Raw genomic sequence first — 26,417 nt, 5'->3', positions numbered from 1 at the left:
ACACGCTCCCAACAAATACAAATGATTACTTTCCTCCCTGAGGAAATGCAATTTTATGGACTGTGTATTTCTTTGTCATAACTTGGACTACTGACCTTAAATGGGTGGGGTTTGAACAGGTGCGCTGTATAAAAACGACTGGTAACGGGTTAAAGACCAGTAGTGTTGGATGGCGAAAGTCATTCAAAATGGGTAACTGGATCATTAACCATGGACTGACATCCTTCATACTGGTAAGAACATTATTTATTAACTTAATCATATTGGATAATGTAGGCTATAGTCAATGTATAATTTCAATGAATGCGATACATGTATTTGGGCTTTTAAGGACTGCAAGACAAAGCGCATCTGAGTGATGCCTCAGATGCGTAATTTCTCTCCAAATGCGCAAAATAGGATAACTTGGTTAGCCTTACTGAAACCCTAAAAGGTCGTGTCTACACTTGACACTTACATGCGACTTCTGCTATCAGAATAAGAAGATTGCATTGAAAAGACGGGTCTATTCGATTTGTGGTCTGATTGTGTTCAGATCTGGCTGACCACTTCAGGAGGTGGTCAGGAATGTATTGTGTGCGGATTTCTCCTCAGTCTGGACGCAATTAGGCTACGGAAAGCGCATACAATGGGCGACGTCATCAGCACTCCTCCCGCCAGTCTCCAAAAAACGTGTGTTTTGGGACCTTTTTATTATAAAGTTGGAGGAAATACGTTCCTACCGTGTGAAGGAACGTGTTTGCTGTCCTCGTAAATGCTAGCTAGCTAATATATGTTTTGTTTGGCTAGAGTTATGCTAATCCTTTATGCAATCCTTTTAGCGTTGCTTGCTGGCTAGCTACAGAGGTAGCTACTGCCATCAGTTGTTGCGTTATCAAATTTAGCCTATTCCACTGTTTGTAGAATGCATACTGATATTTGAATATAGTGCGGGAAAAGGGAATCCGAACACACTGTGGACATGGTAGACACGTTTAAATTTAGTGTCGGTGCATGACTCGTTCGGAATTCCATGATCACCCTTACAAAAAAAGATTGCAATTTTTAAACTGCAGTAAAAGTGCCTATCTTCAGTCGACTGTGGTATTTTGGACGCAGTAATTGCAGAATAACTACAGTTAGACTGCAATCCGACTGCAATCTTTTTCGTAACGGCAGAACTCTGATCAGAATACTAAAGCTACATGCATGAACTGTCAAGTCTAGACGGAAAGATATGTTATTTTGAGAGGAATGCATGTGTTATTTTTTAAGAATAATAAATAGAAGAGTACAATATTCACAATCCTGCTGTTTTGGTAATCTTCTCCTGGCTGGATTTACAGGTGGTCTGGATGGCCATCAACATATTCATCTTCGTCTGGTTCTACTTCTTGTACGATTTAGAGGATCGGTTTTTCTACACGCGACACCTTTTAGGGGTGAGTCTTACCATAATATTTAGGCCTTGGGTAGTGTAAACATAGTATACTGTAAGTGCTCAATTAATAATGCATTCAGATGATTTAAGTAGGACAAGTATGAAGTATCCAATTTCAAATTGGAATTGTCCATTGAATTTGTTTCTATGTAGTTACAACGTTTTAACTGAGTTTGACCCGTAGTTTACACCATTCCTTATGATAGGACAGATGTCACAGAGTGTATGTATAGGATAACACACTGCAGAGGTTGACATGGGTGTCTTTGGGCTTTCAGTCTGCATTGGCCTGGGCCAGAGCCCCTGCAGCAGTCCTCAACTTCAACTGCCTGCTGATTCTGCTGCCTGTGTGTCGGAACCTGCTGTCTCTAGTCCGGGGCTCCTTCGTGGTAAGACTAATCCTGAGGGCCTAGCCAAGGGCTGGGCTGAGGGTGGGGACATCCATCCTGCAATTATTGCCTAATTTGTCATCACAGCATCTTGTGGCAAAAATTCCTCTGTAAATTACTGTATAGTTATATTGTCTGATGATAACTATAATGGAAGGGACTTGTATGGTTGAAGTGCTTTGCCAATAGCTGAAAGGTTCATGGCCTTTAATTAACTTTTGATTGTCAATTTCCTAATTTGTCTTGAACTTCCTTGTGTTGCTGTTTCAGTGCTGTGGAATAACTATGAGGAAACAGCTGGACAAAAATATCAGTTTCCACAAGCTGGTGGCCTACATGATTGGCCTGATGACAGGTATGCAACGCTTGCTTCCTGGTCAGATAACCAGCTGAAACCGTAGCCTGAAGCCTTTATTTTCTCTTGCACAGATAAATAATCTACTCTTAAACAAAGAGTGACAATGCTGATGAAATGTTTATGATTTATTTGAAATTGTTACCAGTATTATTTTGTCACCACAAAATATGACACTTTGTTATTGTGGTGAAGGCATATATGATACATCTATCTTTATGTAGAATAGGTCAAGGGGTGAAAAAGACAGGAATACTGAAGCTGGAAATTGACTTACTATGGTGTGTTGGATGGGGAGATCCTGACCTCAGAGAGACTAAAGGCCTTACAAAGTCTGTCTCAAGAAGAACAAAGTAAACAGCCCATCCTTTAGAAAACAGATCGGACACATTCGATAGAACATTTGAACATTCATCCAGTATCTTTTGATATCGCCTGATATACTATTCAGGCTATATTGAGGATGTCATTGTAAACCTCCGCTTCTGTTGAAATACCAGTACATGGTTCAAAATAGATTGAAATGCTTGAGGAATGGATAACGACATTCAGACATTACTTATTTTATGTTTTTATCTCTGCCATTATCTCTGTGCCATTATCTTTGTGCCATTATCTTCGTGCCAATTTCTACACTTTCTATCCTTAAATAAGAGTTTTTCTATAGAATGGAGCAGTGGTATCCAATCAAGGCAGTGACTCAGATCCAAAGTCCAATTAATTAACATGCGCTGCCCTGAATGGATGTCGAATTTGGGGGTGGTTTATTCGGATCCCCATTAGCTTTTGCTGAAGCAGCAGCTATTCTTCCTGGGGTGGAATGATCCTGTTGAACAAATATGAGGAATCTCTATTCTATTCCTAATGCTAAATTAAAAGTTAAACTGTCTATTTCCTCTTGTTTTGTGGCAGCGGTTCACATCATTGCCCATTTGCTGAACGTGGAGTGGTGCTACAACAGCAGGCATGGAGAGTATGATGCCCTCAGCACGGCCCTGTCCAGCCTGAACGACTCGGGCAACACCACCTACCTGAACCCAATCCGCTCTACAAACACTGTACAAGCCATTGGAGTTTTTATCATTTGTTTAGTACTGTATTATAATTATTTGTATGTAATTGTAACTAGGCACCAAGTTTTTCCTAGTCAGGTTTGGTATACCAAACAAACTCCTGGCACAAGTCATTGTAGAAGTTTTATATAGGCCTAGACGTCATGTGAATGACTTGGGTGCATTCTGATTGGCTCCTTCTGCCTCAGACGCCGAACCTCCTGGTGTTCACCACCATCGCTGGGATCACAGGCGTAATCATCACGCTGTCACTCATCCTCATGATCACCTCGTCCATGGAGGTCATCAGGCGCAGCTACTTCGAGGTCTTCTGGTTCACACACCACCTCTTCATCGTCTTCTTTGCTGGACTGGTCTTCCATGGAGCCGGGTAAGGCGCTCTCTCACTCCCACTCATTTGAAAGCTACAATATCCGACCAAATTCACATAGAAATGTCAGTTATAAATCTGTCATTCTCATTGAAAGCAAGGCTAAGAAGCGGTAGATCTGTTCTATGTGCACTATTTCTATGTTTCCTGTTCTTAAGTTTCGTTTTTTTGCGTGTTTTACTTTCGGTTTTGTACACCAGCTTCAAACAGCTGAAAATACAATATTTTTGGTTATGGAAAAGGTATTTCACAGAGGTTTAGATGGTACAATGATTCTCTACACTATACTTGCTTGTTTTGTCACTTAAACTGAAATTCTGCAAACTACTGTATTACAAGTTATGCAACCAGGAAATTGCAGAGCAATTTCTGCATAGTGCACCTTTAAGAGTAAATGTTTGTTTTAGATTAGAAGTCAATGGTTTTGTCCTTTGTCTACAGACGCATTGTTCGAGGTCAGACAAACGCCAATCCGCCATATAATATCACCTTCTGTAAAGATCATATAGAAGACTGGGGGAAGAATAAAATGTGTCCCGTCCCTCAGTTTGCAGGGGGGTTCCCACAGGTAAGAGGTTCCTCAATGACACATAATAATACCACCTATAATCGAAAATGACTTAAGAGAATTGTCTTAGATACAGTATATCCTGTGTTCCCTTGTCCTTATAGACCTGGATGTGGGTGATCGGTCCCATGGTCCTCTATGTGTGTGAACGCTTGCTGCGCTTCATCCGCTACATTCAAGCTGTCAAATACAGAAAGGTAAGTGTGCACTGCAGTAACCACTAACTATTCTGTTTAATTGACAATAATTGTATTTTCCATTCCATGACCAGATAATCAATATCCGTCTCTCTAACGCTCCCCTCTTAGATAGTGATTCGGCCGTCCAAAGTACTGGAACTGCAGCTGATGAAGAAGGGTTTTAAAATGGACGTGGGCCAGTACGTCTTCCTCAACTGCCCTGCCATCTCCCAGCTGGAGTGGCACCCCTTCACCATGACCTCTGCCCCCGAGGAGGACTTCTTCAGCGTGCACATCCGCTCCGTAGGTGACTGGACCCAGAAACTCATCAGCATCGTGGAGCAACTCCCTGAGGGGGCTCAGGGACCCAAGTAAGTTATTATCTTTATAGAAAAGCAGACAATGGCTTATAATGTAGCAGCAAGCTGCTCATCTTTGTAGATGGGGAGGATAAGGGGCACCAATGCATGATTTCTGTGAAGGGTCAAAGTTACTTGCACAGATTACGTTGGAAACCATTCCTGAATGCATAGGAGTTAGGTTTAGCTGGTCAAATCTTTCTGCCCTCCCTTCCTGTTTCGATGGCTTGACCTTTGACCTGTCCCTCAGAATGGGCGTGGACGGACCGTTTGGTACGGCCAGTGAGGATGTGTTTGACTACGAGGTCGCCATGCTGGTTGGCGCTGGAATCGGAGTCACCCCCTTCGCCTCCATCCTCAAGTCCATCTGGTACAAATTCAAAGACTCCAACCCCAAGCTACGCACCAGAAAGGTAAGGAACATATTAATACTCTCTGGCTTTCCATTGAAGCTACTAACCAGACAGCTTTAGTCCTGCAAACCAGTCTAATTCCATGATGCATCTGAATGTCTCTGTGAACGTTCATATTTTTCATGGACTATTGCCAGCATAGCATGTTATAGCTTCGGTATTGCATTGTTTGAAATCACATTCACATATTTACTTCCTGGTTGCAGATTTACTTCTATTGGCTGTGCAGGGAGACGCATGCCTTTGAGTGGTTTGCAGATCTGCTGCAGGTGCTGGAGAGGGAGATGGAAGAGAGAGGCATGGGAGACTTCCTCACCTACAAACTCTACCTCACTGGATGGGATCAGAGCCATGTACATGAGGCAGCATACATACACCCACCAACAATCTATTACCATATTCCACTGTGAGACATGCAGTAGTTATGGTAGAGTGTCCGTTCACTATCTTTCTTCCCCATAGGCAACTCATGTGATGGTTCATGCGGATGCGGACATGGATGTGGTCACTGGTCTGAAGCAGAAAACCAACTATGGCAGGCCCAACTGGGATAAGGAGTTTGAACAAGTCTGCAAAGAGAATCCGACGTAAGTTTGTTTACAACATGCCTTGACATTACAATATTCCCTTATAAATCAAATTTGGACAGTAGTTAATGCTGCAATATGTAACCTTTTGTGGCGACCCAACCAAATTCACAAGTCTAAGAAGCTGTAGATCTGTTCTATGTGCGCTATTTCTATGCTTCCCGTTCTTAAGTTTTGTTTTTGCGTTTTGTACACCAGCTTCAAACAGCTGAAAGTAAAATATTTTTGGTTACGGAAAATAGATTTCACAGCGGTTTAGATGGTACAACGATTCTCTACACTATACTTGTATGTTTTGTCACAAACTGAAATTAAGTGAACTTTTACAATTTTAGCAACCAGGAAATGGAGCAATTTCTGTATTGTGCATCTTTAATAGCAGGGGTATTACATATAGCTTGGACTGTACCCTTCATTGACTAAACTACTATATATGTGTCTCTTATCAATGTCTACAGGTCAGTGGTGGGCACGTTCTTGTGTGGCCCTGCAGTCTTAGCTACCGTCTTGTCAAATAAATGTGTCAAATACACGGACGTCGATCCCCGAAAGACCAAATTCTACTTCAACAAGGAGAACTTCTGAGCAAAACAATGTCTAATCTGCCTCCCTTGAAGAAAAAGCTGGTTCTTTGGTCTTCCAAAATGTTTGCAACAGAGATGTTTTTAAAACCATTCATCAGGGGGCCTCCCGAGTGGCGCAGTGGTCGAAGGCACTGCATCGAAGTGCTTGAGGCGTCCCTACAGACCCGGGTTTGATCCCAGGCTGTGTCACAGCCAATCGTGACCGGGAGACCCATGAGGCGGCGCACAATTTAATGATCAATGCAAACAGGATGCACCTGAGCACAATTTCGAGTCTCATAGCAAATGGTCTGAATACTTATGTAAATCTGTTTTTTATTTTTAATAAATTTGCTAACATTTCTAAAAACCAGTGTTTGCTTTGTCATTATGGGGTATTATGTGTAGATTGATGAGGGGGAAAACCTATTTAATCAATTTTAGAATAAGGATGAATACTTTCCGAATGCACTGTATGGCCCAGGCCAACCATTGGATTTGATTTGCCCCTCACTTGTGATCCCAACACTGATAATTAAAGATTTTGATAAGGGAAATAAAAATCTTCTCAATAGCAGACGATTCATCTTCTTTAGGCAATTACTATACTACTCTATAGAGGCGTAATAAAGAGCTAATTTTGTTTAAGTAGGTAATTTGCCTTTACAGAAACGGTAGCATGGGCAAGATAAACTTTTATACTCTTCTGGCGCGTTCAGCAGGATGCAATGTTTTGTTACGTTCTAATATAAATATTCTATGTAGAACAAACATGCCTCTGACATGTACACTGAACAAAAATATAAATACAACACGCAACAATTTAAAAGATTTTACTGAGTTCATATAAGGCAATCAGGTCAATTGAAATAAATTCATTAGGCCCTAATCTATGGATTTCACATGTCTGGGAATACAGATATGCATCTGTTGGTCACAGATACCTTAAATAAAAGGTAGGGGCATGGATCAGAAAACCAGTTAGTATCTGGTGTGACCACCATTTGCCTCATGCGCGACACATCTCCTTCACAGAGAGTTGATCAGGCTGTTAATTGTGGCCTGTGGAATGTTGTCCCACTCCTCTTCAATGGCTGTGCGAAGTCACTGGATTTTGGCAGGAACTGGAACACGCTTTCGTACACGTCGATCCAGAGCATCCCAAACATGCTCAATGGGTGACATGTCTGGTGAGTAGGCAGGCCACGGAAGAACTGGGACATTTCCAGCTTCCAGGAATTGTGTACTGATCCTTGCGACATTGGGCTGTGCATGCTGAAACATGAGGTGATTGTGGCGGATTAATGGCACAACAATGGGCCTCAGGATCTCGTCACGGTATCTCTGAGCATTCAAATGTAATTGTGTTAGTTGTCCATAGCTTATGCCTGCCCATACCATAACCCCACCACCACCATGGAGCACTCTGTTCACAACATTGACATAAACAAACCGCTAGCCCACACGACGCCAAACACGCTGTCTGCTATCTGCCCGGTACAGTTGAAACCGGGATTCATCCATGAAGAGCACACTTCTCCAGCAGCCATCGAAGGTGAGCATTTGCACACTGAAAACGGTTACGATGCCAAACTGCAGTCAGGTCAAGACCCTGGTGAGGACGATGAGAACCCAGATGAGCTTCCCTGAGACGGTTTCTGACAGTTTGTGCAGAAATTATTTGGTTGTGCAAACCCACAGTTTCATCAGCTGTCCGGGTGTCTGGTCTCAGATGATCCCGCAGGTGAAGAAGCCGGATGTGGAGGTCCTGGGCTGGCGTGGTTACATGTGGTCTGCGGTTGTGAGGCCGGTTGGACATTCTGCCAAATTCTGTTAAACGACAGAGGCAGCTGATGGTATAGAAATGAACATTAAATTCTCTGGCAACAGCTCTGGTGGACATTCCTGCAGTCAGCATGCCAATTGCACGCTCCTTCAAAACATGAGACATCTGTGGCATTGTGTTGTGACAAAACTGCACATTTTAGAATGGCCTTTTATTGTCCCCAGCAGAAGGTGCACCTGTGTAATGATCATGCTGTTTAATCAGCTTCTTGATATGCCACACCTTTCAGGTGGATGGATTAGTTTGGCAAAGGAGAAATTCTCACTTCCAAATTTGTGCACAAAATTCAAGATAAATACGTTTTTGGTGCGTATGGAACATTTATGGGATCTTTTATTTCAACTCAAACATGGGACCAACACTTTACATGTTGTGTTTATATTTTTGTTCAGGGTAGAATAAAGAATCACCCATGGCTCTATTCACAGCATTCCTATCTGAAATGTTCCAAAACGTTTTTGTTCTGAACATGGCCCTGCCTTAGACACAGGCCTATGCGTTTTTTCACACTTTCAAGGTGTGTAGCTACAGACAAGGAAATGATAGCAATGTTTTTACAAAAGCCCTATTGTATAATCAATATCAACTTCCTTGTAAATGATACAGGTGCACTAGAGTGGAAGAAAATTAGGGCGAGACATTGCCAGTCAAAGCCACAGAATATGTTCATAGGATCGTGACACATTTGATCTAGAAGGGTGTACACAAAGGTACTTTATTTTGGAAATGTGAGGACTCTTCCACTCCATGTACCCCCTCAACCTACACAGTTGTTTCACTTCATTTGTATGTCTTGTTCCTGTTTCTTATGAGCACATAGATAACTATTGTAATCTACAATGATTCTTTAATCCTCTCCTGTACATACCATCATCCCATCTGAATAAAATACAGTACTGAAAGAATATAGGGGAACTCTTTTTTATTTATTGATAAACATCCAGACAGGCAACAGGTTCCAGCCACAAAATAAAATGTTGGGCTTTTTAAAATACAATATGAAAACCCATAACATCCGGCAACACTTCTCTCCGATGAACTTTGACTATGAAGTGTTCCCGTTTGAAGATTAACTGACATTCTTCAATCACAAGCACTCACTTCAACCTTCCATTCAAAAAACTGACAATATAATACAAAACAATCTACAAAATGTTTGAAATTAGGATGAGGTGACGTTGAGATTAAAGGGGGGACAGGGGTGTCGGACTCCGCGGGATTGGGAGTGTTCTTTAGGGCGCCCCGGCGGTCTTCTGGATCTGCTCTTTGAGGATGAGGATGCTCTGCCTCTGCTCTGGGGGCAGCATGGCAATCTGTTCTGGGGTCAGCTGCAGCACCTGCATGATCAAGGCGGCCTGCAAAAAAAAAAATGACACTAGTGAGCCACTCTGCTCTCAGATCAGATATTGACAGGCAGTAAGGTTAAAACCAAAATACCTCCAAAAGCACAGCATTTGGATGGAAAGGGAAAGTCAGATCTTTCCAAATAGTTTACACAGAACATGTTCAGATTTTCCATGGACTAACTAATTTACGTCATGTAGTGCATTCCATTGGTTATTATTGCATTGAAATGAATGGCTTTGCATTGGGTGCTAATGCATTGGTTCTTTTGTTGCCCTGACTTATATTTGTTACTCTTCAGCTAGCCAAGGAAAGCACTGAGCTCCAAGTTGTCCCCACAAAACTAAGTGCTTGAGATGTCCTCATCCCATTCCTCAATAACTTCCTCCCCACACTGCTGACAGGTTAGGAGACGGAGACCTTTCATTTAAGACTTTTGATAAAAGCTGGGGTTTAAGCTTCTTGTCATTGAGTATCTACAGTGCCTTCAGAAAGTATTCACACCCCTTGACTTGATCCACATTTTGTTGTGTTACAGCCTGAATTTAAAATTGATTACATTGTGATTAGTCACTGGCCTACACACAATAACCAATAATATCAACGTGGAATTATTTGTTTCATTTTTCTTTACAAATTAATTTAAAAAATGAACTGCCTTAATGTCTTGAGGCAATAAGTATTCAACCCCTTTGTTACGGCAAGCCTAAATAATAAGTTCAGGAGTAAAAATGTGCTTAACAAGTCACATAGACTGAGTGTCATAATAGTGTTTAAACATTATTTTTGAATGACTACCTCATGTCTGTACCCCACACATATAATTATCTGTAAGATTCCTCAGTCGAGCAGTGAATTTCAAACACAGATTCAACCACAAAGACCAGGGAGGTTTTCCAATGCCTCGCAAAGAAGGGCACCTATTGGTAGATGGGTAAAATAAACATAAAAAAGCAGACACTGAATATCCCTTTGAGCATGGTGAAGTTATTAAATGCCACTTTGGATGGTGTATCAATACACCCAGTCACTACAAAGATTCAGGCATCCTTTCTAACTCAATTGCCGGAGAGGAAGGAAACCACTCAGGGATTTCACCATGAGGCCAATGGTGACTTTTAAATTTTTAATCAGATTGAAATGTAATTGTCTGCATCACTTCCAATCCCCCATATGTTTTTTCTCACATACACATACACAGTGAGGGAAAAAAGTATTTGATCCCATGCTGATTTTGTACGTTTGCCCACTGACAAAGAAATGATCAATCTATAATTTTAAATGGTAGGTTTATTTGAACAGTGAGAGACAGAATAACAACAAAGAAATCCAGAAAAACGCATGTCAAAAATGATTTGCAATTTAATGAGGGAAATATGTATTTGACCCCCTCTCAATCAGAAAGATTTCTGGCTCCCAGGTGTCTTTTATACAGGTAACAAGCTGAGATTAGGAGCACACTCTTAAAGGGAGTGCTCCTAATCTCATTTTGTTACCTGTATAAAAGACACCTGTCCACAGAAGCAATCAATCAATCAGATTCCAAACTCTCCACCATGGCCAAGACCAAAGAGCTCTCCAAGGATGTCAGGGACAAGATTGTAGCCCTACACAAGGCTGGAATGGGCTACAAGACCATCGCCAAGCAGCTTGGTGAGAAGGTGACAACAGTTGGTGCGATTATTCGCAAATGGAAGAAACACAAAATAACTGTCAATCTCCCTCGGCCTGGGGCTCCATGCAAGATCTCACCTTGTGGAGTGGCAATGATCATGAGAACGGTGAGGAATCAGCCCAGAACTACACGGGAGGATCTTGTCAATGATCTCAAGGTAGCTGGGACCATAGTCACCAAGAAAACAATTGGTAACACACTACGCCGTGAAGGACTGAAATCCTGCAGCGCCCGCAAGTTCCCCCTGCTCAAGAAAGCACATATACAGGCCCGTCTGAAGTTTGCCAATGAACATCTGATTGATTCAGAGGAGAACTGGGTGAAAGTGTTGTGGTCAGATGAGACCAAAAATCGAGCTCTTTGGCATCAACTCAACTCGCCGACCCCAAGAACACCATCCCCACCGTCAAACATGGAGGTGGAAACATTATGCTTTGGGGGCGTTTTTCTGCTAAGGGGACAGGACAACTTCACCGCATCAAAGGGACGATGGACGGGGCCATGTACCGTCAAATCTTGGGTGAGAACCTCCTTCCCTCAGCCAGGGCATTGAAAATGGGTCGTGGATGGGTATTCCAGCATGACAATGACCCAAAACACACGGCCAAGGCAACAAAGGAGTGGCTCAAGAAGAAGCACATTAAGGTCCTGGAGTGGCCTAGCCAGTCACCAGACCTTAATCCCATAGAAAATCTGTGGAGGGAGCTGAAGGTTCGAGTTGCCAAACGTCAGCCTCGAAACCTTAATGACTTGGAGAAGATCTGCAAAGAGGAGTGGGACAAAATCCCTCCTGAGATGTGTGCAAACCTGGTGGCCAACTACAAGAAACGTCTGACCTCTGTGATTGCCAACAAGGGTTTTGCCACCAAGTACTAAGTCATGTTTTGCAGAGGGGTCAAATACCTATTTCCCTCATTAAAATGCAAATCAATTTATAATATTTTTGACATATTTACATTTACGTCATTTAGCAGACACTCTTATCCAGAGCGACTTACAAATTGGTGCATTTACCTTATAGCCAGTGGGATAACCAATTTACAATGTTTTTTTTCTTCTTTGGGGTGGGGTAAGGGGGGGGTAGAAGGATTACTTTATCCTATCACAGGTATTCCTTAAAGAGGTAGGGTTTCAAGTGTCTCCGGAAGGTGGTGAGTGACTCCGCTGTCCTGGCGTCGTGAGGGAGCTTGTTCCACCATTGGGGTGCCAGAGCAGCGAACAGTTTTGACTGGGCTGAGCGGGAACTGTGCTTCCGCAGAGGTAGGGGGGCCAGCAGGCCAGATGTGGATGAACGCAATGCCCTTGTTTGGGTGTAGGGACTGATCAGAGCCTGAAAGTATGGAGGTGCCGTTCCCCTCACAGCTCCGTAGGCAAGCACCATTCACATGCGTTTTTCTGGATTTTTTTGTTGTTATTATGTCTCTCACTGTTCAAATAAACCTACCATTAAAATTATAGACTGATCATTTCTTTGTCAGTGGGCAAACGTACAAAATCAGCAGGGGATCAAATACTTTTTTCCCCTCACTGTACATACATACATACACACACACACACATATACATCCATACACACACATATCCTTTTAATCCCACTTTGTAACAACAAAATGTGGGAAAAGTCAAGGTGTGAATACTTTCTGAAGGCACTTGATGCTCCATTTTCTCTAGACAGCCGACACTAAATCTGAGCCAATATCTTCTAGTATCGAGCCAGGCATTTTAAGGTGAAACTGAAAGTTAATCGTGACACAACGGTGACATGACAAACCCACCTTCTCATGGTCCTGTGAGGTCACCTGGCTTTGCCCTGGGCTGAAGCTACCTCCGGACTGTGGTACACCAGGACCCTGAAAAAAACCACAAACAGTTATTACAACTGTTTTCATTGACAAGTGAAAACCTAATGTAGTAAAGACATTTGCTGTAGGTAGGCGTACCGGTCTGGCAGGTGGAGGGGCATTAGGATTCATGGAGTGAGGGGGGGGACCCTGCATTCCTTGGGCCATGGGAACCCTCTGGCCTGACACTGGTCCACGTGTGTCCACCGCTCTGGGGTCGCGACCTTTAGAAACAACAGCCATTCCTCACGTGATTACTCATTACTCATTACTGATCTGATCTAACTAGTCTAAGCACAGGAGCTTTTCCACCTGTTTTGCACACAGTTCTAAATGATGGCAATAAAGCTTCTTATAAAATGTCTGCTAAGAGAGACTTAATTGGACTTGATGTTAATACTGTGATGTGGTTACCTCTGGTCTCCATGGGGGGTCCCCTGGGCTCCATCATGGGGGGTCCTCGGGGTTCCCCCATCATGCCTCTGGGTTCACCCATGGGGGGTCCTCGGGGCTCTCCCATCATGCCTCTGGGTTCACCCATGGGGGGTCCTCGGGGCTCTCCCATCATGCCTCTGGGTTCACCCATGGGGGGTCCTCGGGGCTCTCCCATCATGCCTCTGGGTTCACCCATGGGGGGTCCTCGGGGCTCTCCCATCATGCCTCTGGGTTCACCCATGGGGGGTCCTCGGGGCTCTCCCATCATGCCTCTGGGTTCACCCATGGGGGGTCCTCGGGGCTCTCCCATCATGCCTCTGGGTTCACCCATAGGAGGTCCTCTCATGTCGTGGGGTGGCCTCATGTCCGGAGGAGGCCCGCCAGCCATCTGGTTCATGTGCATGGGGGGCCCCTGGTGTGGTGGGGGGGCACCGATGAAGCCTCCTCCTCGACTGGACACAAAGAACACAGAATAAGCCAGTTTTTCACAGACATTTAAAAAAGGTGCTATAAGAATGCAATTGATTAATTCAATGACGGTAAAACTACACTAACAACGATGGCTCTTCTCTCACCTTGGTTCGATGACCTCTCCTGTGACTGAGAGCAGGGTTCCTCCTCGGGGGTCATTGGGGCCGTCACCAAGCAGTCCTCTGGGGGGGATACCACCTGGTCCTGAGGGGGAGGGGGGGACACATCAGTCAGCTATAGACATGTAGGAGGGACAACACCTATCACAGAACACAACATCACTCACTACACCGTAATGCATCCATAGAACTACAATTCTAATTCTATGGTCATGTCACTCATCAGACCATGATGATTTCATTTCACTATGACTCCCATAGGTCATACAGACACTACAGGACACACACTAACCACAGGTCACCATCACACCACAGACAGGGAGGAGCAACAAGGAAGTACCAATGAAGGAGCTTTACACAAAAGGAGCACGGCATATATTTGAAAAGGTTCTGTTTTCAACTGGCTTGCCTACTTGCGTCTTGCACGTCTGGTATTGTTGGACCGGTCACATCAATAGAAGAGGCATGTGTTAGTGACACATGAAAAAAAGCCACGGGTGTCATCATGAAATTGGAAAAGCAGCAGAAGTCTAGTCTGTCTACAAATAGATTTGTGCTACAATAAATGTATTAATCCCTTTCCCCATCATGGAATTTAACAGGCGATTACAAATGTGGGCCTTCTTTGGCAATCACTCAAATCATTCATCACACTTTTATCTTGGGACTATTGTTCATATTTGCGGTTGCACCACACTCCTCTCTCCAACTATGAGATTACAGGGTTTTAGGACAATGGGTTTCGTTAGCCTGAAGTAAACACCAATAATTCCTTGTATGCAATCCTGGATGAAGTCAGACTAATAATACATTTCAAAATTATCCAAATTGATTTATTCTGACAGGATATAACTTCTGCTTTTATGAGATGTTCCTTAAGTTTGATGTGCAACGTGTGCCCTCAATAGGTGTTCCTCGTGTTTTACATGTAACATAGCAAACATATGGAAATGATAGCGTCAGTCTTGGTTGTTAGGCTATAGGCAGCCCATAACACCACTATTGGCTTGGCTGGAGTCTGGGGGGAGGCAGGCCGGAGCCTGGGGTTAGGGTGTGGGTGATACCTTGAGGTCGCTCGATAGCAGCCTGCCCAGACGATCCTACGGGAGAGTGCTGGAGGTTTCCTGAGCCAGCATTAAGTGAAAAAAACAGGAGACACACGACTCAGAGAGCAAAGCAGCAACACATAGGAGCGCACCATCGCATGTCACACTGACAGAGAAGCCTCCAGACTTCATAGCAGGAGTTCAGAACACACAAAAAGCAGCACTAAATCCTAACTGACATGGATGGCTGAAGTGGATGAGGTGGCAGAGGTGCATTTAGTGGTTAAAATGTACCAAAATATACACTGCTCAAAAAAATTAAGGGAACACTAAAATAACACATCCTAGATCTGAATAAATGAAATAATCTTATGAAATACTTTTTTCTTTACATAGTTGAATGTGCTGACAACAAAATCACACAAAAATGATCAATGGAAATCAAATGTATCAACCCATGGAGGTCTGGATTTGGAGTCACACTCAAAATTAAAGTGGAAAACCACACTACAGGCTGATCCAACTTTGATGTAATGTCCTTAAAACAAGTCAAAATGAGGCTCAGTAGTGTGTGTGGCCTCCATGTGCCTGTATGACCTCCCTACAACGCCTGGGCATGCTCCTGATGAGGTGGCGGATGGTCTCCTGAGGGATCTCCTCCCAGACCTGGACTAAAGCATCCGCCAACTCCTGGACAGTCTGTGGTGCAACGTGGCGTTGGTGGATGGAGCGAGACATGATGTCCCAGATGTGCTCAATTGGATTCAGGTCTGGGGAACGGGCAGGCCAGTCCATAGCATCAATGCCTTCCTCTTGCAGGAACTGCTGACACACTCCAGCCACATGAGGTTTAGCATTCTCTTGCATTGGGAGGAACCCAGGGCCAACCGCACCAGCATATGGTCTCACAAGGGGTCTGTGGATCTCATCTCGGTACCTAATGGCAGTCAGGCTACCTCTGGCGAGCACATGGAGGGCTGTGCGGCCCCCCAAAGAAATGTCACCCCACACCATGACTGACCCACCGCCAAACCGGTCATGCTGGAGGATGTTGCAGGCAGCAGAACGTTCTCCATGGCGTCTCCAGACTCTGTCACGTCTGTCACATGTGCTCAGTGTGAACCTGCTTTCATCTGTGAAGAGCACAGGGCGCCAGTGGCGAATTTGCCAAACTTGGTGTTCTCTGGCAAATGCCAAACGTCCTGCACGGTGTTGGGCTGTAAGCACAACCCCCACCTGTGGACGTCGGGCCCTCATACCACCCTCATGGAGTCTGTTTCTGACCGTTTGAGCAGACACATGCACATTTGTGGCCTGCTGGAGGTCATTTTGCAGGGCTCTGGCAGTGCTCCTCCTGCTCCTCCTTGCACAAAGGAGGAGGTAGCGGTCCTGCTGCTGGGTTGTTGCCCTCCTACGGCCTCCTCCACGTCTCCTGATGTACTGGCCTGTCTCCTGGTAGTGCCTCCATGCTCTGGACACTACGCTGACAGACACAGCAAACCTTCTTGCCACAGCTCGCATTGATGTGCCATCCTGGATGAGCTGCACTACCTGAGCCACTTGTGTGGGTTGTAGACTCCGTCTCGTGCTACCACTAGAGTGAAAGCACCGCCAGCATTCAAAAGTGACCAAAACATCAGCCAGGAAGCATAGGAACTGAGAAGTGGTCTGTGGTCACCACCTGCAGAACCACTCCTTTATTGGGGGTGTCTTGCTAATTGCCTATAATTTCCACCTGTTGTCTATTCCATGATTTCACAGAAGTGTGATTGACTTGGAGTTACATTGTGTGGTTTAAGTGTTCCCTTTATTTTTTTGAGCAGTGTATATTGCAGATAGAAATGTACTTCAGCATCCCCTAAAAAATAGTCTAGCTAATCTTTACATAGTTGGACAATCATGTCTGATCTATTATTTCTAACTGCAATGCTATCATCATTTCAGCCACCTGAGTTGGCCTCAGGCCTGAGGCACTTAAACCACTAGTTTCCTCTGCCACCAAGTGTCAACAAAGAGTAATGACATGCACAGGAGGAAAGGAAGACATGAAAATAAAGCAGATGGGCAAAATGGGAAACTGGAAAATGGTGGAAACAAAACCAAAAAAGAGACTAACGGTTTTGACAAATGACCTGAAAAACATGGTGATAATGTGAAGACAACTGGCAAATACTTCAATTGAAGCCCCGACTAAGGATGGATGGGTGGATGGATTGTAATGCCATTAAAACTAGTTTAACTGGAGACACAGGCATGTTAGATTACCTTGTCCCCTATCGATAGGAACGGGACCTCCCTGAGGCATTCCCATCGGTGGCTGTATCCCACCTGGGGTGAAATGGCAAGGTGAAGCACAACAGGGGTGCTCCTTTGACTTCTGGATACTGAGAGGCTGTCTATGGTTGTGTGGTTGTGTGTGTGTGTGTGTGTGTGTGTGAGAGAGAGAGAGAGAGACAACGGGTGAGAGAATGAGTGTCTACCTGGTGGTCCCACCGGTCCCTGCCCTGGCATGGGCCCAGGTCCTCCACCCATGGGAGGGGGCTGCATCATCTGGGGGGCTCCGTTCATGTGCATGCCCGGCTGACGACCACACACAACCAGACATTAGGACATGGAACAGCACACATGCATCATGCAACAATTATTAAATAATTATTAAAATGTAGATCCTAGATTTAGCTTTAGAGATTGTGTAGGTTGACCTCATAGATGTAGAAAACCGACAGATGGTCTTCAGTTGATCTAAATCCTAATAAATTAAACGATTAGCTATACGTGTCTGCCAAAGTGGATTCACCATTGGCTGCGACTGGGAGACTGGCGCATTGGGCGGTGGAATAGGCTGGTTGGCCACTGGCACTGGTCCAGCTTGACTGTTGGGAACCAATGGCTGCACTGGGGTTTGACGGTGAAGCATTTTCTACAGCAGAGGTCAAACGAGCAGAGGAACATCCATGTTAAACGTTGACAATTCTCTTGACGACAACATGTGCAACAATATCTCTGAATGACTTAATGCTCAAGGTCTATGAAGAACACAATCTTAACCATTATGCTCTAAAGTCAGTAAGACATCCACAACACTGGGGCTTCCGCCTAACCCCATATCACTTGTGTGCATTTGCACTGACCCAAGTTGAATGATACTGTACTTCCAAGTAACCAAGTCTCACCAAGGCAATCTCAGGGTCTACGATCCTCATGACCACCTGGGCCTGGAGCAAGGCAAAGGCCAGCTGGGGGTTTTGCAAAAGCATGTTCCTGGCCTCCTGGGGACTGTTTTGCACACAGAGCTGGAGGGTGAAAATCACATGATAATGTGAGTCCAATGTATTCCAATGAATTTATCCACAAGTGACTGTCTATGCATGGACTATCCTGCTATAATGTGATGATTACAATCTCAATACAAGGAAACTGGAGTCTGTAGAGAAAAACTCACCTTCATCTGTTTCATGAGCTCAAACATCTGCTCTGGGGGCAGACTGGCCACAGCTCTGCTTATAGACTCTGGAGCCTCGTCTGGCATTATGTTGTCCCCGTAGGGAGACTCAATGATGGGGGCCCCCGTCCCCAAACCTGGAGGAGACAACAGAAGTTATGTCATAAGAGTTATGCTGAAAGCTTCAATATCTACCAATTATTAAGAAGCAGCAAAACATGTCCCAACCCTTTTTCAGTTGTTTGTTGTGGTTAATAGTGAACTGCAATGCATTCTTTACATTGTGGTTAATGGTGCACTGCGGTGTAGAGGGACAATAGACCTTCGGGTCCCGACAGATCATTACGGCGCGGTCTGCATTTTTCATGCTGCGGTTGGGAGCGGGCGGTCAGACAACTTTGGGATGAAAATATTTTTGTTGTCCCGCAGATTATTTGCAAACGGACGTCTTTCTGCTTTGCATGCGTTAGCCTACCTATTGTATTAAAAACCCCATCTTTGTCGCATTATTAACACACTCAGAATTCGCTGCTTCAAGTTAAGTAGCATGCCTCTCCTAGGTGGGCGTGCGAGATCAAGTGCGCCTAGAATGTTTAGTCTCAATGAAATAGAGTAGGCTGCCTATGCATGGACGGAGATTCAAGTGGTAGTTATCTTGCCAAGGAAATGAAATTATGATTTGACTATAGTTTCCAACAGTAGCTGGGTTTCCCTCCAATTTGCGACAGATTTTCATGAGAATATTCTAAAATCTGCATAAAACATGCACGTTTTCCCACCAGGGACGTTTCCATCAAACATACTTTTTGCAGATAAAACGGCTGTGCATGATGACGTAGTGCACAAAAACTTTTGCTGTTAAATCCCCATAAAAAATACAAGTTAAATGTGTTTCCATCTCATTTTCAACTGCACTGATGGTTTTGTCACAAAAACTGTTGCATTATACAGTGCATTCGGACTGTATTCAGGCCCCTTGACTTTTTCCACATTGTTACTTTACAGCCTTATTCTTAAATGGATTAAATTGTTTTTTCCCCTCAATCTACACACAATACCCCATAATGACTAAGCAAAAACAGATTTTTTTTTTTTTTTGCAAATGTATTACATTTTTAAAAATGAAACATCACATTTACATAAGTATTCAGACCCTTTACTCAGTACTTTGTTGAAGCACCTTTGGCAGCGATTACAGCCTAGAGTCTTCTTGAGTATGACGCTACAAGCTTGGCACACCTGTATTTGGAGAGTTCTCCCTTTATTCTCCGCAGATCCTCTCAAGCTCTGTCAGTTTGGATGGGGAGCGTCTCTGCACAGCTATTTTCAGGTCTCTCCAGAGATGTTCGATTGGGTTCAAGTCCGGCTCTGGTTGGGCCACTCAAGGGCATTCAGAGACTTGTCCCGAAGCCACTCCTGCGTTGTTTTGGCTGTGTGCTTAGGGTCGTTATCCTCTGGAGCTCTGTCAGTGTGACCATCGGGTTCTTAGTCACCTCCCTGACCAAGGCCCTTCTCCCCCGATTGCTCAGTTTGGCCGGGTGGCCAGCTCTAGGAAGAGTGTTGGTGGTTCCAAACTTCTTCCATTTAAGAATGATGGAGGCCACTGTGTTCTTGGGGACCTTCAATGCTGTAGACATTTTTTGGAACCCTTCCCCAGGTCTGTGCCTCGATACAATCCTGTCTCAGAGCTCTACGGACAATTCCTTCGACCTCATGGCTTGGTTTTTGCTCTGACATGCACTATCAACTGTGGGACCTTATATAGACAGGTGTGTGCCTTTCCAAATCATGTCCAATCAATTGAATTTACCACAGGTTGACTCCAAGCAAGTTGTAGAAACATCTAAAGGATGATCAATGGAAACAGGATGCACCGGAGCTCAATTTAGAAGTCTCATAGCAAAGGGTATGAATACTTATGTAAATAAGGTATCTGTTTTTTTTATTTGTAATACATTTGCAAAATCTCTACAAACCTCTTTTCACTTTGTCATTATGGGGTATTGTGTGTAGATTGATATCAATAAAGGCGCATAAAGCCGTTTCCACCGGCATTTCTCGCATAATTAATTTTACTGACACAAAAAGTGATGCAGACAACTACATTGATGGAAGCTACAATCTGCAATATTAAAGCTGATCTACCCCCTAAAAAATAAAATAATAATAATATATATATAATTAAAACAAAATCCCACTAGGTCGAATTAACACATTCGGCATTTATAAAATTGTACTGGCATTTCATGTTTCCATCAGCCCGGTCATGACTTTTCTCATGCATCAGGTAAATCCGCATGAAATGGTTGGATGGAAATGTGGTTAGTGTCTGTAAATAAATATTGATAATGGAAAGAAGTGGAGGGCGCTCAACCAACGTGAGTTGAAGTGCAATCAAATAATTTGATCACCAGTGAAAAGGCGCAACACACGCATAGGCTACCATGGTGAGCGAGCGTTACACCTTTACATTTTCAATAAAGATCGATGACTCATTTGTCTCTGCCTGCAGATCACCCTCCTAAAAAAGGTAGGCTATATCCTATATGCAAAACGTAGCTCAAGAGAAAGTGCAAGTGTCTGCTCTCATCATTCTTACGGCTTCAAGTTCAGTAGCCATACCTGCGAGATCAGGTGCGTGTGTGGTCTCAATTAAACAGAGTAGGCTATAGCCTATGCATGGGCGAAGCAGCAAGTGGCAGTTATCTTTCCAAGGAAATGTACTTCCTAAACATAATTAGGCTATTATTGTTTACTACATTGCCTAGAAATAAATATTGATCACCCATATTTGTCTCCATCTGAAAATCGTCCCACTCCTAAAAAGGTAGCCTACCCTCAACACTGGGGCCCCTCAGGGGTGCGTGCTAAGCCTCCTCCTGTACTCCCTGTTCACCCACGACTATGTGGACACGTACGAGTCCAACACCATCATTAAGTTTGCCTGATCACTGACTACAATGAGACATCCTATAGGGAGGTGGTCAGAGACCTGGCAGAGTGGTGCCAGAACAACAACCTCCTCCCTCAACGTCAGCAAGACAAAGGAGCTGATCGTGGACAACAGGAAATGGAGGGCAGAGCACGCCCCCATTCACATCGATGGGGCTGTAGTGGAGCAGGTCAAGAGCTTCAAGTTCCTCGGTGTCCACATCATTAAAAGGACCTATCATGGTCCAAACACACCAACACAGTCGTGAAGAGGGCACGACAATGCCTCTTTCCCCTCAGGAGGCTGAAAATATTTGGCATGGGCCCTCAGACCCTCAAAAAGTTATACAGCGGCACTATTTAAAGCATCTTGACTGGCTGCATCACCGCTTGCTATGGCAACGGCTTGATATCCTACTGCAAGGCGCTTCAGAGGATGGCGCGTACAGCCCAGTACATCACTGGGGCCGAGCTCCCTGCCATCCAGGACCTCTATACCAGACGGTCAGAGGAAAGCCCTAAAAATTTTCTAAAGACTCCAGCCACCGAAGTCAGACTGTTCTCTCTGCTACCGCACAGCAAGCGGTACCGGAGTGCCAAGTCTGGGCCCAAAAGGCTCCTTTACAGCTTCTACCCCCAAGCTGCTGAACAGTCAATCAAGTGGCTACCCGGACTATTTGCATTGACCCCCTTTTTTTTTTTTGCCACTGACTATCTTGCACTAGTTCTATGCACACTCACTGGACTCTACCCAAACACTCACACATACTACACTGACACTCCAACACACACACACTGCTGCTACTCTGTTTATTATATAGCCTGATTGCCTAGTCACTTACCTCCGTACCGGTACTTGTATATAGCCTCGTTGTTGTTGTTTTATTGTGTTACCATTTCTTTTTTTATTTCGTAAATTTTTCTTACTTCTTAAATCTCGTAAGTAAGCATTTCACGGTAAAGTCTATATTTGTTGTATTCGGCACGTGACAAATAAAATTTTATTGGATTTTGTTATAAAATGTAGCTCAAGAGAAAGTACAAGTCTCTTCAACTCTGCTCTCTTCAAACTACGTCTAGCCTATTGGCTGATATAGCCCAGTAATACCGATAGCCTAATATAAATGGGCCACATGAGAATCTCTGAATTTAACCCATTTCATCAGTTATTTTTGCTCATTTCGATTTTGCCTATAGGGTGAAAAATTGCTGGGACCATGGCTGGCAAGTCAGCTGCGTCACATACTCCTAAAATAACATTGTGGGACTGCGGCTGGGTTTGGGACCAGTTCTTGTGGTAGCGGATGGAGTCAGACAGAAAGCCAGCAGGTGTGGGCGAGTGCGGTATGAAAAGCTGTGGGTGGGATGAATAAATCAGTCCCGTGCACCTCTACCGCAGTGCATACTTTCCATTGTGGTTAATAGTGCACTGCAGTGCATACTTTACATTGAGTATGGTTACATGCACACACTGATGCAATTATTGTGGATTGTCAGATTAATATAATACACTGAACAAAAATATAAAATGCAACAACTGCTTGTCCCATGTTTCATGAGCTGAAATAAAAGATTCCATAAATGTTCCATACGCACAAAAAGCTTATTTCTCTCAAATATTGTGCTCAAATTTGTTCACATCTCTGTTAGTGAGCATTTCTTCTTTGCCAAGATAATCCATCCACCTGGCAGGTGTGGCATATCAAGAAGCTGATTAAAATCATGATCATTACACAGGTGCACCTTGTGCTGGGGACAATAAAAGGCCACTAAAATGTGCAGTTTTGTCACACAACAATGCCACAGATGTCTCAAGTTATGAGGGAGCGTTCAAGAGGACTAGCCTACATTGTCTAATTCTCTGTATGGTAATAATAATACATTTTATTTTGAAAAGTGGTTTCTTGCATCATACAACACAATGCAGTCACCTACAGACCAAGTAAAAAAAATCATGAATTAATGTCAAGCCCTTCATAACGTAAAAAGGTTTTTAAAAGTCTCATGCAATGTAGGCCTGCATTGAACACCACATATAGGCTACTGTAGGCTATATCTTAGAAATCAAAAGCTATTTTCATGTGAAAATATTATGGGATTCGCGCCATTGGTTTTGTTGGTAGGCCTACATTATGCTCAAATAGCCACAATAGCCTATTGGCTACTGTTTAAAACTGTAAGGGTACATCCTCAGTGTAGTTGAAAATGTATGCACTCACTAACTGTAAGTCGCTCTGGATAAGAGCGTCTGCTAAATGTAAAAATGTAAATGTAGTTGCACAAAATTCTCACAATGTTCAAGTTTCCGCTCACATGACCTAAAATTTGCTCAGTGCCCCAAACATTTTTAGGGAACATTGCATGTATGGCGAAGCTACGGACAACAAACACAATTGCATTTTATCAAAGGGCAATTTGAATGCACAGAGATAACGTGACGAGAATGAGGCCCCTTGTCGTGCCATTCATCCGCTGCCATCACCTCATGTTTCAGCATGATAATGCACGGCCCCATGTCGCAAGGATCTGTACACAATTCCTGGAAGCTGAAAATGTGGCAGTTCTTCCATGGCCTGCATACTCACCAGACATGTCACCCATTGAGCATGTTTGGGATGCTCTGGATCGACAGTGTGTTCCAGTTCCTGCCAATATCCATCAACTTCGCACAGCCATTGAAAAGGAGTGGGACAACATTCCACGGGCCACAATCAACAGCCTGATCAACTATGTGAAGGATATGTGTTGCGCTGCATGAAGTAAATGGTGGTCACACCAGATACTGACTGGTTTTCTGATCCACACCCCTACTTTTTTTTTTTAAGGTATCTGTGACCAACAGATGCATATTTGTATTCCCAGTCATGTGAAATCCATAGATTAGGGCCTAATGAATTTATTTCAATTGACTGATTTCCTTATATGAAATGTAAAACTCCGTAAAATCTTTGAAATTGTTGCATGTTGCGTTTCTATTTTTGTTCAGTATAGTTCAATGAAAATGTTGACATGCTCTGCAAGAAGAACGATTTCCCTAAGAATTCCTGTTTACATGGACACATCTGAAATCAGGCTACCTGAAAATCGCCAATTAAAATACATTTTCTAAGACAGCGACCATGTTATTTTTGGGAAGCATATTTGATTCTGAATTTGGGTATATAAAGTTTGTATGTGAGAACTACTTCTAAAACGCATTCATTTAGTTGTTCCAAACTCACTTCAATTGCGCTAAAGAGGGAGGCTCGCTCCGCTGGTGCTTGCACATGCGCAGATCAAATACACCGCTGGACCGCCAATTAAGGTGTTTACATGTCCTAATAATTCTAAAGATCGCTCAGAAAACAGGGTTTAAGATAAGAACAAGGTGTTCACATGACTATTGCATAATCTGCCTACTGCCATAATCAGTTTAATATCGAGTTATTACTGCGCATGTAAACACAATCAATGTGGTGGTGAATTCCGTTGTGGTTAATAGTGCACTGCGGTGCTTACTTTCCATTGTGGTAAATAGTGCACTGCAGTGCTTACTTTCCATTGTGGTAAATAGTGCACTGCAGTGCATACTTACTCTTGAGCTCTTCTTTGTTCTTCTCACTAGCAGCATTGTCGACACGGAGAGCACGGCCGCTGAACTCTCTTCCGTTCAGGTTCCGCATGGCACTGAGGGCCGTCTCCTGGTCTTGATACTCACAGAAGCCATATCCTTTTGGCTTGCCTGTCTCCCTATCATACACTAACCTGAAAAATAGTGTAGGCTTACAAAGGAAGAAGAATTGCCTAGAGCACAGCAGCAATTGTTTCAAGCAGGTTGAACGTTGCCTTAAGACTGCTCACTTACCTGAAGCTGACAACAAGCCCGACTTCTGAAAAAATGTCTTTCAGTTGCTCCTCTGTGGCCTCATATGGAATGTTTCCCACTGTGAAATTAGTTAGAGTTCAAGACAGCAACTTGACCGAGTTGTGGAAAAACTTCTACAATACAAGAATCCTAAACAACAACGTTCAAGAGTTCTTAGTTAACGTTACTGTGGTCTATGGCTGAACCACCTGCTGCAGACAACACTGCAGTGCTAGTAGCTATGTGTGATGGTAATTCTGACACTATTCGCAAACTAGCTAGTTAACTATAAACATTCTTAACACAGGTATACACTTAGCTAACTTGCCACATAAGTCTGTGATACTGACAGCGGTATACCTTGGCTAACTACTAACGTGAGGCATACTAGCTAACGTTAACGATAAAAAGACGTTTGATACAAATCCTGCACACATTAGCCATCTAACGACGTTAGTAACGTACGGTAGCTAGCTATCTGCTGCTGTGCTGTGTCTACTCTAGCGCGTCTTGCAAGCTATCCAGCTCACTAGCTGTGAGTACTAACTTATTCTCCGACATACATACACTTTTGAATCAACTAGTATTCCCTCATCAATACATTTACCAAAGACAGAGCGCAATGAACGGTCAACAGCGGGATCTCTGCCAGCGGCAGCAACAACGGCAGCTGCTAAAGTTGCCATTTTAAGGAATGATAACGGTGTAGCAACAGGAAAAGCAAACTTTAAAGTGTAACACCATCCGGTTTACTAGGGGGCCTCGTTCAGTGTTTCAAATGCGTCAGCGTTTCATCACAGATTATCCATTAGCTTGCATATTGACCAGATACTATAGTGGCCGCTCTAACAATGAAAATAAATGTCTTCAAAAATAGAAGGCAGTTGGGAGGAGGCAAGATCAGGGGGGACCATTCGAGCCCATGAGAGGGCAGATAAGCGTGTGAACAACAGACACACCGGTTTCCACTAGTTACCACAGCCACAAAGTCAAAATTGGCTATATCGTAACAATTCATGAAAAAAACAAGTTGCTTTTTGGTCTTCATTTAAGGTTAGGGTTATGCATAAGGTTAGGGTTAGGTTTAAAATCACATTTTAAGAAGATAAAATGTAGAAATAGGCTGGGTGTATGTCTTTGTGGCTGTG

At 43.7% G+C, this 26,417-nt stretch overlaps 1 protein-coding gene and 1 pseudogene across 2 annotated transcripts; one reads left to right on the top strand and one right to left on the bottom strand.

Annotated features, from left to right (window-relative positions):
- Positions 1–45: 45 nt before the first annotated feature.
- On the top strand, positions 46–6,641 carry LOC311107401 (NADPH oxidase 2-like; annotated as a pseudogene). Its single transcript, XR_014615877.1, has 13 exons — positions 46–233; positions 1,326–1,421; positions 1,699–1,809; positions 2,080–2,164; positions 3,077–3,222; positions 3,426–3,607; positions 4,049–4,175; positions 4,280–4,372; positions 4,484–4,725; positions 4,964–5,126; positions 5,333–5,479; positions 5,589–5,713; positions 6,172–6,641. The product of XR_014615877.1 is annotated as an NADPH oxidase 2-like (transcript).
- Positions 6,642–9,029: 2,388 nt separating this feature from the next.
- cstf2 (cleavage stimulation factor, 3' pre-RNA, subunit 2) lies at positions 9,030–25,973 on the bottom strand. The gene is made up of 12 exons (XM_084150130.1): positions 25,877–25,973; positions 25,270–25,348; positions 25,000–25,169; positions 18,495–18,631; positions 18,226–18,345; positions 17,850–17,972; positions 17,533–17,632; positions 13,992–14,091; positions 13,396–13,868; positions 13,081–13,205; positions 12,916–12,990; positions 9,030–9,477 (listed from the first exon to the last, which is right to left on the bottom strand). The coding sequence occupies exons 1-12, from the start codon at positions 25,953–25,955 to the stop codon at positions 9,355–9,357; spliced, it is 1,704 nt and encodes a 567-aa protein (XP_084006256.1). The 5' UTR covers positions 25,956–25,973; the 3' UTR covers positions 9,030–9,354.
- Between the last annotated feature and the right edge of the window lie 444 nt (positions 25,974–26,417).

This window comes from Coregonus lavaretus (genome assembly GCF_964263955.1).
Source record: "Coregonus lavaretus genome assembly, chromosome: 32".
Lineage (NCBI taxonomy): Eukaryota > Metazoa > Chordata > Actinopteri > Salmoniformes > Salmonidae > Coregonus > Coregonus lavaretus.
Note: the sequence above shows the minus strand (reverse complement) of the source record. Positions and strands in the feature narration are given on the sequence as shown.

Coding starts and splice junctions, on each gene's coding strand:
- cstf2 (XM_084150130.1), bottom strand. CDS start 25,955: ATGGCAACTTTAGCAGCTGCCGTTGTTGCTGCCGCTGGCAGAGATCCC. Junction 25,349..25,876: donor TTCATTGCGCTCTGTCTTTG/GTAAATGTATTG, acceptor CTAATTTCACAG/TGGGAAACATTCCATATGAG. Junction 17,633..17,849: donor TCTCCCAGTCGCAGCCAATG/GTGAATCCACTT, acceptor TGTGGTCGTCAG/CCGGGCATGCACATGAACGG.